Raw genomic sequence first — 13,824 nt, 5'->3', positions numbered from 1 at the left:
CCCCCATTGGCCATCTGCCTGTTCCTTGGCTCCTGGGGGTGGAGGGAGGAGGAGAAAAAGCTCCAGGCAGGAAGGTGCAGCACCTCCTGGAGGGAGGAAGGTGAGGAGTGGAACTTTTTTGTACAAAGGGAAAAAAAAAAATGTAATCTGCATTTCCCACCTCCTGAGGGGCTGAGAACACCAAAGGCTCCATCAGATCAGGAGTGCAGTTTCCTCCCCCAGCCACCTCTGAATGCAAATCTTGTCTGCTCCTGCTGCCAAGAGCACCCTGGGCTTGCAGATGTGCTGAGGAGGAGAGGAATTTTGCTTGAAGACACTGCTTGAGCTTAGGAAGAGATGAACACCCAAGTGTTGAGTCCTGGGGCAGGGGAGCCGTGTCTGGGCACATTGACACAGGGGAGATGCCAGGGGGACTCTGTAGGTGGCTGAGGGGGTTGGGGTCAGAAAAAGGATCAGGAAGTTGTTCTGAGCACCTTGGCTCTCTGCCTGCAGCTTTTTGGGGTAAAACAGCAGCCCCTGAGTAAACAAGAGAGGCCTGCAGGGACCTCTGAGGTGTCCCCTCCCTGCACGGTGACACAGAGTGCTCAGAGTCCCTCTGCTGCTTGATATCCCCTGTGTGATCCTGGCCCTTTGCTTTGGGTGGGTTTCTGGGTCAGGCTATTTATAGTCCAGGAAAAGCAAATTTCAAAGAGCTTCTCCTTCCAGCAGCTGATGTCACCATGTCACCAGCTGCATCCCTGGGGACAGGGGAACAATGTCAGCTCCCAGCCTGCTGCAGGGCTGGGTGGTTGCTATGGAGATGCCTGCAGTTTGGGGGGATTGGAGGGCATCCCTCTGGGTGCAGGGGAGCTGTGGCTCTCCCCCCCCTCCCAGCTCCAGGTCACCTGCACCAGGGGGGAGCTGAGGAAGGGAATTCCCAGCCAGTCTAGAAATTCAGGATAGCAAATGCCAGGGATTTAAAGCCCATGGGTTGATTTTGTCTGAGTGGATCTGTGCCTGCAGGGGTCTTGGGGGGGGTTGGCTCAGTCTGTGCTGCAGGGTTGGAAAGGTCAACACAACACAAGGAGAGCTCTTCCTCTCTCTGCCTGCAGAGATGTCACCAAGGAGACTTCTTTCTCCCTGTCCCCATCAGCCTTGCCTGGGATGCAGGGTGCAGATGTGTCCCCTTGGCATTCAGCGTCCCCTTTTCCTCCACCTTTTGTCCCTCCTTTTGACTTCTCCTCCCCTGCAGGAGCAGCAAGCCCTGGTCTTCCAGATGATGCAGCAAATCCAGCAGAAGAGGGAGCTGCAGAGGCTGCAGATGACCAACTCCTCCCAGCTCTCCATGTCCAACCTCCTGGCAGCCACCTCTGCCCCCCTGCACTCCAGCACCAGTGCCCTGATGACCTCAGCCCCCCCCCAGCCACCCCCCAGCACCAGCTCCCTCCTCGCCTCCCTTTCCCCCCAGCAGCTCAACCCCAGCAGCTCCCTCCTGGCCCCCCAGGCCACCCCACCACCTGGGAGCAGCCTCCTGGCCTCAGGGACAGGGATGCCACCCGTCCTGACAGCACAGACTCACCCCTTCCTCAACCTGCAGGCTGATGGCAACACCCCCAAGGGAACGGTGCGTATGCTGCGGGTGCCCCCCTGACCCCCCCACCCCTGGGTGCCCCCCCCAGGGCGCTGCTCAGGCCTCAGGATGCTCCATCCCTGGAGCTGTGTCCCCAGAGAGCGTCACCCTCCCCATCCTGGCACCTCTGAGGACTCTCTTGGGGTCCCAGGGAGGTGTGGGGGTTCCCCAGGTGCCCGTCCCCTGCAGCTGGGACAGGCTGGAGATTTGTCCCCAATAACCCTGAGACCTGGGTGGGACAATGTTGGCCCAGCAGAGCCTCCTGAGGAGATGCAGAGGTTGAAACTCAGGGTTTAGAAGGAAGCTTGGAGCCCAGAGCAGAGGCTGTGGGGAGGGTCACAGCCTCTCTGCCAAGCAGCCTGGCACTGGGACACCAGTGCTGTGACACTTCCAGCTCCTCCATCCCTGCCCTGGTGGCCTCTGCCTGTACCCAGGAGGTTCAGCCCTGCAGGAGCCAAAGGTCCAGTTTGGTCTGGACTGGGCAGAGGGGAATCCCAGGGCTCCCCTGTGGATTCCCATGAATCTGGGAAGAGCCCAAGAGGTGGAGGTGAGCAGGGCCAGGGCCAGAGCTCAGCAGGGCTCTGCCTGTCCTGCCCTGTACTGAAAGCTCTCTCCTCTACGTCTCTTTTTCTGTTTTTGTTTTTTTTAAAGAGCATGAATGACAAGGGAGCTCCTCTTAGCCAGGACAAGGGCTAAACTCCCCCCTCACCCTCAGCAAACCAGCAGCCAACTCCTCTCAGCCAGGGGACTGTGGCTTTCTGCAGCCAGCACTGACACTGGCAGAGCAATGAGCACAAAGCTTCCAAGAAGCATTCCCTGCCACTGGGCAGTGCCAAGAGGTGCTTTGGAAGACAGCACATCCCTGAGCAAGCCCTGGGATCTGGAGGAGATGAAGCTTGGGGGGGCTCCTGCTGCCCTGCCAGCTGGGCTCAGAGTGAAGCTGTGTCCCTGCAGAGTGAGTTCACACCAGCTCCCACCAGTCCCCTCCCAGCTCCCCACCAGTGCCAGCCCGAGGCACTGAAGACCCCCCCACCCCTCTCAGATGTGACCTCGGGGGGAAGGAGCCCCCAGTGCTGAGGATTCCTCTCTGCCTGGTGCAGAGGAACCCACGGGGACAGCACTGGATGTGACACTGGTGGCAGTGGCCTCTGCTCCAGCTGGAGAAGTCCTGGAGCTGAGATTCCTCCTCCTGGGATGCTCGGAGCCACCCCAGCACCTCAGCTGGATCCAAGCCCAGGAGATGGAGCCACGGGGAAGGATTGGTGCTTGGGGAGGAGGTGACAGCCAGGTGACAGCTGAAGGACACTGCCACGTCTGCAGCTGCCGGCCCCCCGGCCCCACCTCCTGCTGCCTCTGGCTCTTCCCAGCCAAGATTTCCAAAGGCTTAAATCCAAGATTTTTCCTCGCAAAAAGGGGCTGTGGCCAACATCAGAGGTGTGGTTTGGAGCCGGGTGGTTGGGAACTCAGAAGCTGAGGAAGAGAGGATTCCCAAACCCATTCCCTGCCAGCTCTTCCCAGTCACTCCAGTCTGGCAGATCCCACCTTCTCCAAGCAATGGGACAATCACCCATCTCCTGAGCTGGGACATCACCAGATCCTTTTGTGCTTGACTCCATCTGGCAGCCTGGAATCTCAGCAGAGGAATTCTCATCCCCATGGATTGGTGGCAGGAGGGGGGGGGTTTCTGGGGAGGGGGAGCAGCGACGTCAAACGTGCAAATTCCCCTTTTTTATCCTCATCCCCTCCTTAAATCCAGAGCTCCTGGGGACTGGGGGGGAAGACTCTGAGGGTCTTAAAAATGGTCAGACCTTAATGGATATTTTTTTCAGCACATTCCCACTGCCCTTTACTAGTTTGCACTATTCAGATTTGTGGGGCTGTGCTGATAGGACCAGGAGAGCTTCTTCTGGGCAGAACTCCCCTGCTAAATAGTTTCTTCCTTTTAATTTTATTTGATTTCTTCTTTTTTGTTGTTTTTTTGTTTGAAAGGTTGTCACCACAATGGTTGAATAAGGCTAAAAGGAGAGCAAATACTGATCTCAGCCTTCTGGGAGCTGGGCAGAACACTGCTGGCTGCTCAGAAATATATATATTATATATATAATTTTTTTTTTTTTTAATTATAAAGAAAAGCTAATGTTTTAACAAGGTTAAGAAGCTACTGGGAAGATGGAGATGGCAGCTAAAAGTGACAATGCAGGTTAAAAAAAAAAACCTTCTTTGTGGTCTCTGCAGCACAGCCCTGGAGGGGATCAACAAGCTGTGGCTGTCCCCATGTCCCCATGTCCCCTTGTCCCCTTGTCCCCATCCCCTGTAGGTCCCAGGCTGAGCTGTGCCACCCCAGGTACTTGCAGAATGTGAATGAGATCCCAGTTATCCCAGTTACAAATCCTTTGGCTCTGGTTTTTCCCTCTTTCCCCCAAAAACCCCTCTGGCACAGTTGCGTGCTTGCACTTTTTTTAATTTCTTCTTTTATTTTCCCCTTCCCCACATCCCCCCCCCCCCCAGATGTGTTGTCCCCTCCTCCCTTCTGCCACCAGAGGTGCCACCCAGCACAGGGCCCATTTCTGCAGGGGGGTTCTGACCTCTCTGTCCCCCCCTTTGGGTGCTGCTGTGCTGGGCTCAGCCCCGATGGGTCCTGGGTGGGTGGGTGGGGGGTGACTGCTGGGTGCCCACCAAGGCTCTGCTTGGGATTTGGGATTTGGGAAGATTTCTTGGTGCTGGTTTGGGTCAGGAAGATGATGGAGAAGTGTGTTGGAGGTAAAGCAGGAGCTGTGCAGATGTTGAGCTCTGCATGGGGCTGGGGGGGGTTGGGGTTTATTGGAAATTTTTTTTTAATTATTTTATTTTTGTGGTTTTCCTCTGGAGGTCCCCAAAGCTGCTCTCAGTGTTTTGCCATCCCCACAGCCCTGGGCTTGCTGTGCCCAGATCCTTCCAAAACTGCAACCAGAATTAGGAAAAAGCCAGGAGCAGGCAAAGGGCTGGGAAACCTCCAGCAACTTGTGGTACAACCCATGTGGGTTCCCAGGACAGGCAGAAACCTTCTCCTGGGCAGGGGTTTGGTGCCCAGATGATGGGCAGGAGGGGAGGTTTGCAGGCAGGAGGCTGCAAGATGCTTGGAGAGGCCTCAATAATTGAAAAAAGGTTGGAAATCAGGGATCGAGTTCAAGGAGTTAAGTTTTGGGGGGAGGAATTTGCTGTTCCAAGTGGTCCCTCCTGCTCTGCTGTTGATTTTGGGGGATGGAGTTGGAGTCTGGAGCCTTTCAGACCCTCTGGAGCTGGGATGGATGGAGCTGGAGAGGAGGAGCAGGGGAAGAGAGGAATTGTAGAGCACTTATCCCATTTCTCTGACATCTTCCAAAGGTCCCTGATCCCTCCTTGTCCCACTCCTTGTCTGATCACCCCAAGCTGTCCCAGAGCCAAAGGTCCCTTTGGGGGATTGAGGGGAGGAGCAGGGGCAGTGCTGAAGGGTTGACACGAAGCAGTTTTGTGTCTGGGAAATGGAGGGAGAGCAGGGGAAAAAGAATAATAATGAAAAAAAAAAAAAAAAAGCTAAAGATTATCTGTGTTTCAGTTGCACTGGGGTACGTTTCTTTACCCATTTTGATGCTAATGTCTCATTTAGTATGTTGCATGTGTCCCTTTTTTTGTTTTGATTTTTTTTTTTTTATTATTGAATAAAAGAGAAAAAATGTGTATATTTTTGGCAATTTAAGGTAATGTAGCTAAGATATATTTTTTTCACGCTGCTTGACTGTTCTTTATTATAATAAATAATATTAATATTCATATCAAAGACCTTTTTTTTTAATACAGCTGAGGCTTCAAACTGTCCAGGAGCAGAGGGAATGGGTGATGAACTCTTGGTGCTGAGCTCCTGGGGGCTCCTGGCAGAATTTCTGCTCCTGCTTTCCATGGACAGGGCCTGGAGAGGAAGGTGCTGGGGGGTTGTGTCCAGGTTGTGGCATCTTCTTGGAGCAGGATAATGGGAGAAAAAGCACCCGTTTGGTGGCAGGTATGTGACATGGGGCTGCCCAGGCAACCCTGGTGTCCCCTGGGTGCACAAATGGGGTTCCCTGGGGTTCCATGGCACCCCCAGTGCTCTGCACCCCCCTGGCAGATGTTGCTCCAGCTGCAAACTGGCAGCAGGATGGGTTGGAGCCCCTGGGCTCTGTCCCAAAGACAACACAGGACAGGGATGAGGTCCCCTGACACCCTCAGAAGGCTCCAGAGGGGACTTTCCAAGCAGGGGGTGTCACCCCCCTCTTTGGGGGGGGGAAATGTTGATGGCAGGGTGAGGGGTGACTGCTGGGGATGAAGCCAGAGGGGGGGGATCAGCAGCCAAGGATGGGGAAGGTCCCCTGGGAGCTCAGGACAGGCAGCAGGACAGAGGTTTGGTGTCCCCAAGGGGGGGAGGGTTGGCTCTGGGACTCAGAACCTCTGCAGAACGGGGACATCTGCCCCGGGGGCTTCTCTGCTCTCTGTAAATCCCTCCTGCCTGTCCCAGAGCCCACAGCCACAGGGAACCCCCCCAAAAAAGAACCCCACAGGGAATCCCTTCCCAGGGAACCTGGTTTCTTTGCACACCCTTTTTTTTTTTGGGGTGCCCTGGGCTTTGCTGTCTTGGTGGGCAGAGGCTGCAGCACCTCTTGGGGTGCAGCCCCAAACCCCAAGGGGTTTTCCAAGGGCTCTCCTGGAGCTGGCAGCTCCCCCTGCCCTGTTATTCCCCTTTCCCCTCGGTGTTTTCTCTGCTCCGTGGGCTCCTAAACCCACGTAAGTGAAAATAACCAAGTGCCTGTGACCAAACCACCCCCGGGCCCACTGGTGCCTCTGCTTTCCACGTTTACTCCGGGAAGTGGAAGTTGTCAGAGGGCTGGGGATCCCATCCCTGGAGAGGGGGGGGGATAAACGGGAACGCTGGGGACAAGGCTCTGTCCGGGGGGGGGGGGTTTGTACAAGGAGCTGGGGTCCGCAAAGATCCCCCGGGCAGGGGGAGCCCTTCCGCAGGGATCAGCCCAGCCCGCCCCGGCTCTTCCGGAGGGGGCGGAGCGGTGCGGGGAAGGTGACCCCGCAATGGCGCCGTTGGCCCCGCTCGGAGCAGCGATGGCCGCGGGGCGAGGGCTTGTCCCGCGGGCCCGGGATCTCCCGGGGGTTTTGCAAATCCTTTGGTTCTCCTCCGCCCCCCCGCAGCCCGTGATCGCCGCCAAGGAGCCCTTCCCCGTGGAGCTGAGGGCGGGGAAAAAATACGCGTGGTGCTGCTGCGGGCACAGCAAGAGCCAGGTCGGGTTCGGGGGGGGATGAGGATGAGGATGGGGCTGAGGATGAGGATGGAGAGGAGGATGAGGATGAGGATGAGGATGGGGATGAGGATGAGCATGAGGATGAGGATGAGGATGGGGCTGAAGATGAGGATGAGGATGAGGATGAGGATGTGGATGAGGATGAGGGTCCGATCGGCCCCACGGGGGACCCCTGGATCCAGGGGAGAGGGTGGGGAGGAGCTGCCCCTTCCCCCCGGGGGCTCCCTGAGCTCCGCAGTTCCCAGGGGATGCTTTGGGCAATGGCTTGGGGGGGGTGGGGGGATGGAGGGGTCGCAGTTCCCTCTCTGATTTGTACCCAACCCCCCCCTTTACCCCCTCCCCGTTCGCTTTGCAGCCTTTCTGCGACGGCGCCCACAAAACGGCGGCCCCGGGGTTGTCCCCGCTGCGCTTCACCCCCCAGGAGGACACCCGGGCGCTGCTCTGCGGCTGCAAACGGACCCGAACCCCCCCGTACTGCGACGGCTCCCACAAAGAAGAGGCCGTGCAGAACACTCAGCTCCCCCCCCGGCCCTGAAACCCCCCCCCGGGGATGGGGGGCACGGAGCCCAAGGGGAGCGCAGGACCCCCGGGATGCTCAGCCCTTTTTGGGGTGGGAGTGGGGAAAGAGCTCAGCTCCCCCCCCTCCCCCACAATTAAAACCTGAACTGCTGAGCCCTGGGGGCTGCCACCAGCTGCAGAAATTCAGTGTCCCCCCCACCATGGGGACAAAAATTCTGCTTTCTGCCCCACTGGGGCCCTGGCTGGCTCAGGAGTGGGGGGGGAAAAAATTCCACTTGGATAATGGGACTTTCAGGAGTGGGTTTGCATCGCTGCAGGCACACGGGGGGGGGGGGGGGGGGGGGATGGGGGACAGGGGGACCCAAAGGGACCCAGAGAGGGTCAGGGAGGCAGAGGGGGTGGGTGGCAGTCTGCAGCATTTATTACATGTACAAAGCTGTGTGGTCATACAAACGTTTACCCCATAACCATATAGATGAATATCCGAGTATTTTACAGGACATTAAAACATCGTACAGGATGCAAACATACAGAGAGCAATTTGGTTTGTACCATAGAGGAAAAAAAAAAACAGAAAAACAAGTACAACCTCGCCCCCCCCCTTCCCCCCCCTCCCAAAAACCCCACACAAACCCCAGCCCGAGGCACTTGGCTGCCTCCCTCAGTCCCTCGTGGGTTATTTACAAGGAGAAAAGGGGGGGTCAAAAGTCGAGACAAATGGAGCCCCCCCCAAAAAAAAAAAACCACACTTGGAGCCCCCCTCGTCCATCCCCAGCCCGGGCATGGGGGGAAAAAAAAAAAAAAAATAAAAAAAAGGGGCCCTGTGGGGACCCTCCCCAGGCCCCATCCCCAGCACCTGGGGGGCAGTGGAGCCCAGGCTGTGCTATAGGTGCTGCTGGTGAGTCCCTGCTGGGGGGGAGGTTAAAAAAAAAACCCCAAATTAAAAAAAAAATAAATAAAAATTAAAAAAAAAAATTAAAAATTACAATAAGGACATCCCCCATTCCCTGACCTTTGGAGTTGATAGGATTCCCATGCTGCTTTCCTTTGGTTCTCCCCATGCCCCCCCCCTCCCCCGGGTGCTGCAGGCACTTGGGTCTTTTTTTTTTTTTTTTTTTTTTTTTTTGTCATTTTTTTTTTGTCCCAGTGAGAGTGGGAGAGAAACCCCCGGGGGTCTGAACCCCCCCTGGGGCTCGTGTGCTTTGCTTTTTTTTTTTTTTTTTTTTTTTTTTTTTGTCAATGTAGAAAGTTGGTCCCTTCCCTGCAGCCTGGGGCAGGCACTGACCCCCCTCCCCGTGTCCCCACATCCCCCCCCCCAGGACAGCAGCACCTTCCCACGCTCACCCCTCACCTCCTGGCTAAAGGCACTGTAGTAATTATTTTTTTTTTAATTTTATTTTTTTTAAAAACCCAGCGTGGGGAGGCAGGAGGAGAGGGTGGGAAGGACAGGGTGGGGGGGACAAAAAAAAACCCAAACAAAAAAAGCTCTGCAAATGGGCAGCCAGGGGTAAGGGGGGGTCCTGGGCTGTACCCCCCCCCCCTCTGCAGACTCCCCCAGCACCCCAAAATAGTTTAGACACCCCCATCCCAAAATTCCTGGTGGAAAGGAAAAAATTTCCCTTGGAAAGGAAAAAAACCTCATTTGGGGAGGGGGTTTGTGCTCCTCCCCCTGGTCCAGCTGCTCCTCACTGCTGAGTTACAAATATTTATTTTTTTTTTAAGCTGGGAAACCAGAAAAAAAGGGAATAGTGTGTATTCTCGAGCCTGGTGCTAAAGCAAAAACCCCAAATAAACATAAAAAAGGTAAAAAACCACAGGGCACGGTGGGGCTGGGGGGTGGGGGGCAGATTTTTGGCTTCTGTGCTTGGCCCTTCCCTGTGCTTCGCCCTCACCTGTGCAGCTGGGGGGGTCCCCAGGCCTGGCAGGGGGTGCAGGGGGAGGAGGGTGAAAAGTGTCAGAGAAAACCAGCAAGGGAGGCAGCAGGGCCTGGGGGGTTCCCAGCTCGGGCATGCAGGTTCCCCAAGTTAAAATTAAAACAAAAAGAAAAAAAAAAACCTCACAAAAATAAAAAAATAAAAAAAAAACAAACGGACAAAACTAAAAATCAAAAATAAAAATTAAAAAGAATAAACTTGCAAAAATAAAAATCAAAAATCAAAAAAACAGACTGACAAAAATAAAAATCAAAAATAAAAAACACAAAAATAGAAATAAAAATTAAAAAGAATAAACTTGCAAAAATAAAAATCAAAAAATCAAAAAAACAAACTGGCAAAAATAAAAATCAAAATTCAAAAAACCAAAAATAAAAATAAAAAAAAAAAAAAATCAAAAGTCAAAAAACCAAACTGACAAAAATAAAAATAAAAAATAAGAAAAATAAAAATCAAAAAACAAAAATAAAAATCAAAAATCAAAAAACCAAACTGACAAAAATGAAAATCAAAAATCAAAAAACCAAAAATAAAAATAAAGAAATCAAAAAACAAACTCACAAAAAATTTTTTTCAAAAGCTGACAAAAATCAAAAAACAAACAAAAATTAAAAATGAAAAAAAAAGCCAACTGACAAAAATAAAAATTAAAAAAGCAAGAAACAACAAAAAAAACCCAAACAAAAAAAACCCCCACAAACAACACCAAAAAAAGATAACAAAGACAAAACAACACAAAAAAAGCCCCCAAAAGACAAAACAACACCAAAAAAAAAAAAAAAAAACATGAAAAAAACCCATCCCAAACCCACCTTTATGTGTCTTCCTTTGCATTTTAAATTAATCTGGTCGATCGATAGAAAATAAGTATGTATAATTATTATTTTTTTTTTTCTCCCTATGTACACAGAATATTTATAGCTGTCTATATATAATATTTATAGCGCCGCAGCCCCCCCCGCACCCCGCACCGCGGTGCTTTAGGTCAGGGAGGTGCTGCCGTTCAGAGTCGTTTTGCGGCCCCGGTTGGTGGCCGCGGGGGGCAGGGGGTGGCAGTTCGAGGTCCCGTTGAGGGCGGGACCGGTACCGGAACCGGGCGAACCTTGGGACGGAGTCCCGGGACTGGGCAGGGAGGAGGAGGTTGCGGGCAGCGTTGCGGGGCTCCGGGCTTTGTCGCTGCCCGAGTCGCACTCGGAGGCTCCGCTGGTGCCGTCGGGGGTGCGGGGCTGGGAGAGCTTCAGGCGTTTGCAGGCGGGAAGGACGCGGTACTTGAGGGGCAGGGGACCCGTCTGGGGGGGGGGAAAGGGGAGGGCTCGTGGCTCCCGGCACCCCACGGATCGGTACCGAACACCCGTGGACGCGGTTCCCCCCCCCCCACTCCCCTCCCCTGCTCTGGCAGAAAAGGGAAAATCCTCCCCAAACCTTTTGGGGGGGAGGAGGCAGCCGGGTGGCTTTTGCTGAAGTGCTGCAGCTCTGCAGTTTTTAAGCTTTTCAAATAATTTTTTTTTTAAAATCCTTATGTTTTTCAGTACTTAAGTTCCCCAGTTTTAAAATGCTTCAGGTTTAAAATTCTTCAGGTTTAAAATTCTACAATTTGGGGCTCCTTCGGTATTAAAATCCTCCCATTCCTGAGCTCTCTGGTTTTTCAGTTTTTAAATTTTACATTTAATTTTAAATTTAATTTTTAATTTTTAAATTTTTAAGCTTAATTTTAATTTTTAATTTTCAGTTTAATTTTAAACCTTTTTCTCATGCCTCCCCTGAACCCCAGCACCTCTGCCCTTTGCTCCCAGCACCCATGGCAGGGGGGGTGCAGCTCTTACCCTCCTCCAGGGGTAGATGTAAGTGATGTCCATCAGGGTGTAATACTCCTTCAGGGGCTCATCTTCATACAGGACTTCAACCTGGCACCAAGGGGGTGAGGTCAGGGCCCAGAGCCCCCCAGAGCCCCCCCTGGGGCTTTGCTGTCCCCCTAGACACCCCCTTGAAGCTTTGCTGTCCCCCCAGACTCCCCAGAGCCACCTTTGGGGCTCTGCTGTCCCCCCAGACCCCCCCCTGGCATTTTGCTGTCCCCCCAACACCTCTCCTAGGGACACCCCTGGGGCTTTGCTGTCCCCCCTGTCCCTCCAGAGCCACCTCTGGGGCTTTGCTGTCCCCCCAAAGCCCCCAGAACCCCCCCTGGGGCTTTGCTGTCCCCCCAGACCCACCTTTGGGGCTTTGCTGTCTCCCCAGTCCCTCCAGAACCACTCCTGGGGTTTTCCCAGCCCCCCAGACCCACCCCTGGGGCTTTGCTGTCCCCCCAGAGCCCCCAGAACCCCCCCTGGGGCTTTGCTGCCCCCCCAGAGACCCCCTTGGATCTTTGCTGGCCCCCCCAGCCCCTCCAGAGCCACCTTTGGGGCTTTGCTGTCCCCCCAACACCTCTCCTAGGGACACCCCTGGGGTTTTGCTGTCCCCCCAGCCCCTCCAGAACCCCCCCTGGGGCTTTGCTGCCCCCCCCAGAGCCACCCCTGGGGTTTTGCTGTCCCCCCAGCCCCTCTCCCACAGCTCCCAGCACCTCCCTCACCAGAACTTGGAGCAAATCCCAAGCTCACACCCAACACCCCCCCAGGAAGGGTCGGATCCGGCACCCAACCCGCCCATAGGGAATCCCAGGCAATCCGGGAGCTGGGGATGCACTTCCAGCAGGGGACACAAGACAGGAGAGACCCAGTGAGCCCCCCCTAAAGATCCCCGAGCAGAAGTGGGTCAGAACCTCACCTTGTACTTGCTGGGCACGTCCATCTTGTTCCGGAGGAACTTGGCCAGGTGCATGACGGTCATGGCCGCGGGGCAGCGCAGGAACCTCACCCCGTTCTTCTGGGGGTGCAGCAGGAGGAGGGGGCCGGGGGGAGAGGCGTTGCTGAGAGCCCGCCAGGCAGTTAATGGGAAGTTCCCACCTCCATCAGAAGGCAGCTTGGGGGTGTCCTCCTGCCCGTTCCCCCCCATATCCCCCCCAAAAAAAGCCCCGGAGGCTGCTGGACACGGAGCTCGCGGTGCCCCGGCCCCCCCCAAACTCACCTTGTCCTTCTCCAGGTCCCCGTTCTCCAGGGTTCCTTTTTTCTCCTCTCTGGGGGGAGGGAAGCAGACAGGGGAGAAAGTTGGTGGAGGAATAAAAAAAGGGGGAGTGAGCAAATAACCCACCAGAAGGTCCATCCAGGGGGGGGAACTCCTGCTTGGCCACCCCTGCCCATGCCCGTGCCCAAGCTGCTGCATTTCCAATCCAGAGCATTTCCAGAGGATGCCGGGGACATCCTTGGATGCAGCAGGGACACGGCCATGCAGGGACCCCATTGCCATAGCAAGAGGGGGGTAAGAGGGGGGTCAGATGGGGTTTGGGTGCTCCCTGCCCATTCCAGCACCCTGGGAGATGCTGAGCCCTCAGCAAGGGCTGAGCCATCACCTCCCAGCTCCACCTCCAGAGCAGGTGGGGAGGGGGGGAATTTATTCCCACCCCCCAAACCCAGGGAGGGGAGGTGTGAGTTCATTACCACCCCCCAAAAACCCAGGTAGGGGAGGTGGGGAGTTTACTCCCACCCCAAAAACCCAGGTGGGGAGGGGGGGGAGTTTATTCCCACCCCCCAAACCCAGATGGGGAGCTTATTCCCACCCCAAAAACCCAGGTGAGGAGGGGGGGGAGAGTTTATTCCCACCCCAAAAACCCAGGTGAGGAGGGGGGAAGAGTTTATTCCCACCCCAAAAACCCAGGTGAGGAGGGGGGGGAGAGTTTATTCCCACCCCAAAAACCCAGGTGAGGAGGGGGGAAGAGTTTATTCCCACCCCAAAAATCCAGGTGAGGAGGGGGGAAGAGTTTATTCCCACCCCAAAAACCCAGGTGAGGAGGGGGGGGAGAGTTTATTCCCACCCCCCAAAAACCCAGGTAGGGAGGGGAGGAGTTTATTCCCACCCCAAAAACTCAGGTGGGGAGGGGGGGGAGAGTTTATTCCCACCCCAAAACCCAGGTGAGGAGGGGGGGAGTTTATTCCCACCCCAAAAACCCAGGTGAGGAGGGGGGGAGAGTTTATTCCCACCCCAAAAACCCAGGTGGGGAGGGGAGGAGTTCATTCCCACCCCCCCAAACCCAGGCAGGTACCTGGATCCTTCATAGAACTCAATGGACAGGCTGACGATCTCATCATCTGCCAGGTTCCCTTTCTCCTGCTCCGAGACCTCCCCCCGATCCTCGTTGGAGCCGTTGGGAACTGGGGGGGCAGAGGGAGGGAGAGGCTGAGCTGGGGGAGGGGGTCGGGGCCGGGGGGGGGTCCCTGGGGCTCCCACTCACCCTCTGCCACGGGGTACGCGGCGTAGAAGTCGCGTCGCCTCTTCATCTCATCTGGGGGAGAAGGGAGGAGGAGGAGGAGGAGGGTGAGGAAGGGGGAAAAATCCCACCCGGGTGCCACGAGGGGAGCAAAAAAGGGAAAGCCCT

General features: G+C 55.0%; 3 protein-coding genes across 5 annotated transcripts in view; 2 read left to right on the top strand and 1 right to left on the bottom strand.

Annotated features, from left to right (window-relative positions):
* The window catches only part of MLLT6 (MLLT6, PHD finger containing), a 33,725-nt gene extending 28,320 nt beyond the window's left edge, over positions 1-5,405 (top strand). The window contains exons 15-16 of the mRNA XM_071728262.1: positions 1,232-1,603; positions 2,261-5,405. Coding sequence (XP_071584363.1) covers positions 1,232-1,603; positions 2,261-2,305 — 417 coding nt within the window. The 3' untranslated portion in view covers positions 2,306-5,405. The remainder of the gene's footprint in view (positions 1-1,231; positions 1,604-2,260) is intronic.
* Positions 1-13,824, bottom strand: part of PCGF2 (polycomb group ring finger 2) — a 97,042-nt gene that overhangs the window by 77,636 nt on the left and 5,582 nt on the right. Inside the window, exons 5-10 of one of the 3 annotated variants that reach the window (XM_071728810.1) lie at positions 13,681-13,731; positions 13,492-13,600; positions 12,420-12,468; positions 12,120-12,218; positions 11,186-11,266; positions 10,327-10,651 (exon numbers count right to left, since the gene is read on the bottom strand). In XM_071728810.1, the coding sequence (XP_071584911.1) occupies positions 10,343-10,651; positions 11,186-11,266; positions 12,120-12,218; positions 12,420-12,468; positions 13,492-13,600; positions 13,681-13,731 (698 nt within the window). In that variant the 3' untranslated portion in view covers positions 10,327-10,342. Of the gene's footprint in view, positions 1-10,261; positions 10,652-11,185; positions 11,267-12,119; positions 12,219-12,419; positions 12,469-13,491; positions 13,601-13,680; positions 13,732-13,824 lie in introns of those variants that run through there. The other 2 variants (XM_071728809.1, XM_071728811.1) reach the window with 2 other exon arrangements.
* Positions 6,643-7,962, top strand: CISD3 (CDGSH iron sulfur domain 3). The gene is made up of 2 exons (XM_071728814.1): positions 6,643-6,889; positions 7,265-7,962. Exons 1-2 carry the CDS (start codon positions 6,683-6,685, stop codon positions 7,442-7,444), a joined length of 387 nt encoding a protein of 128 aa, XP_071584915.1. The 5' UTR covers positions 6,643-6,682; the 3' UTR covers positions 7,445-7,962.

Source organism: Heliangelus exortis, chromosome 29, assembly GCF_036169615.1.
Source record: "Heliangelus exortis chromosome 29, bHelExo1.hap1, whole genome shotgun sequence".
In the NCBI taxonomy this organism is placed as follows: domain Eukaryota; kingdom Metazoa; phylum Chordata; class Aves; order Apodiformes; family Trochilidae; genus Heliangelus; species Heliangelus exortis.
Note: the sequence above shows the minus strand (reverse complement) of the source record. Positions and strands in the feature narration are given on the sequence as shown.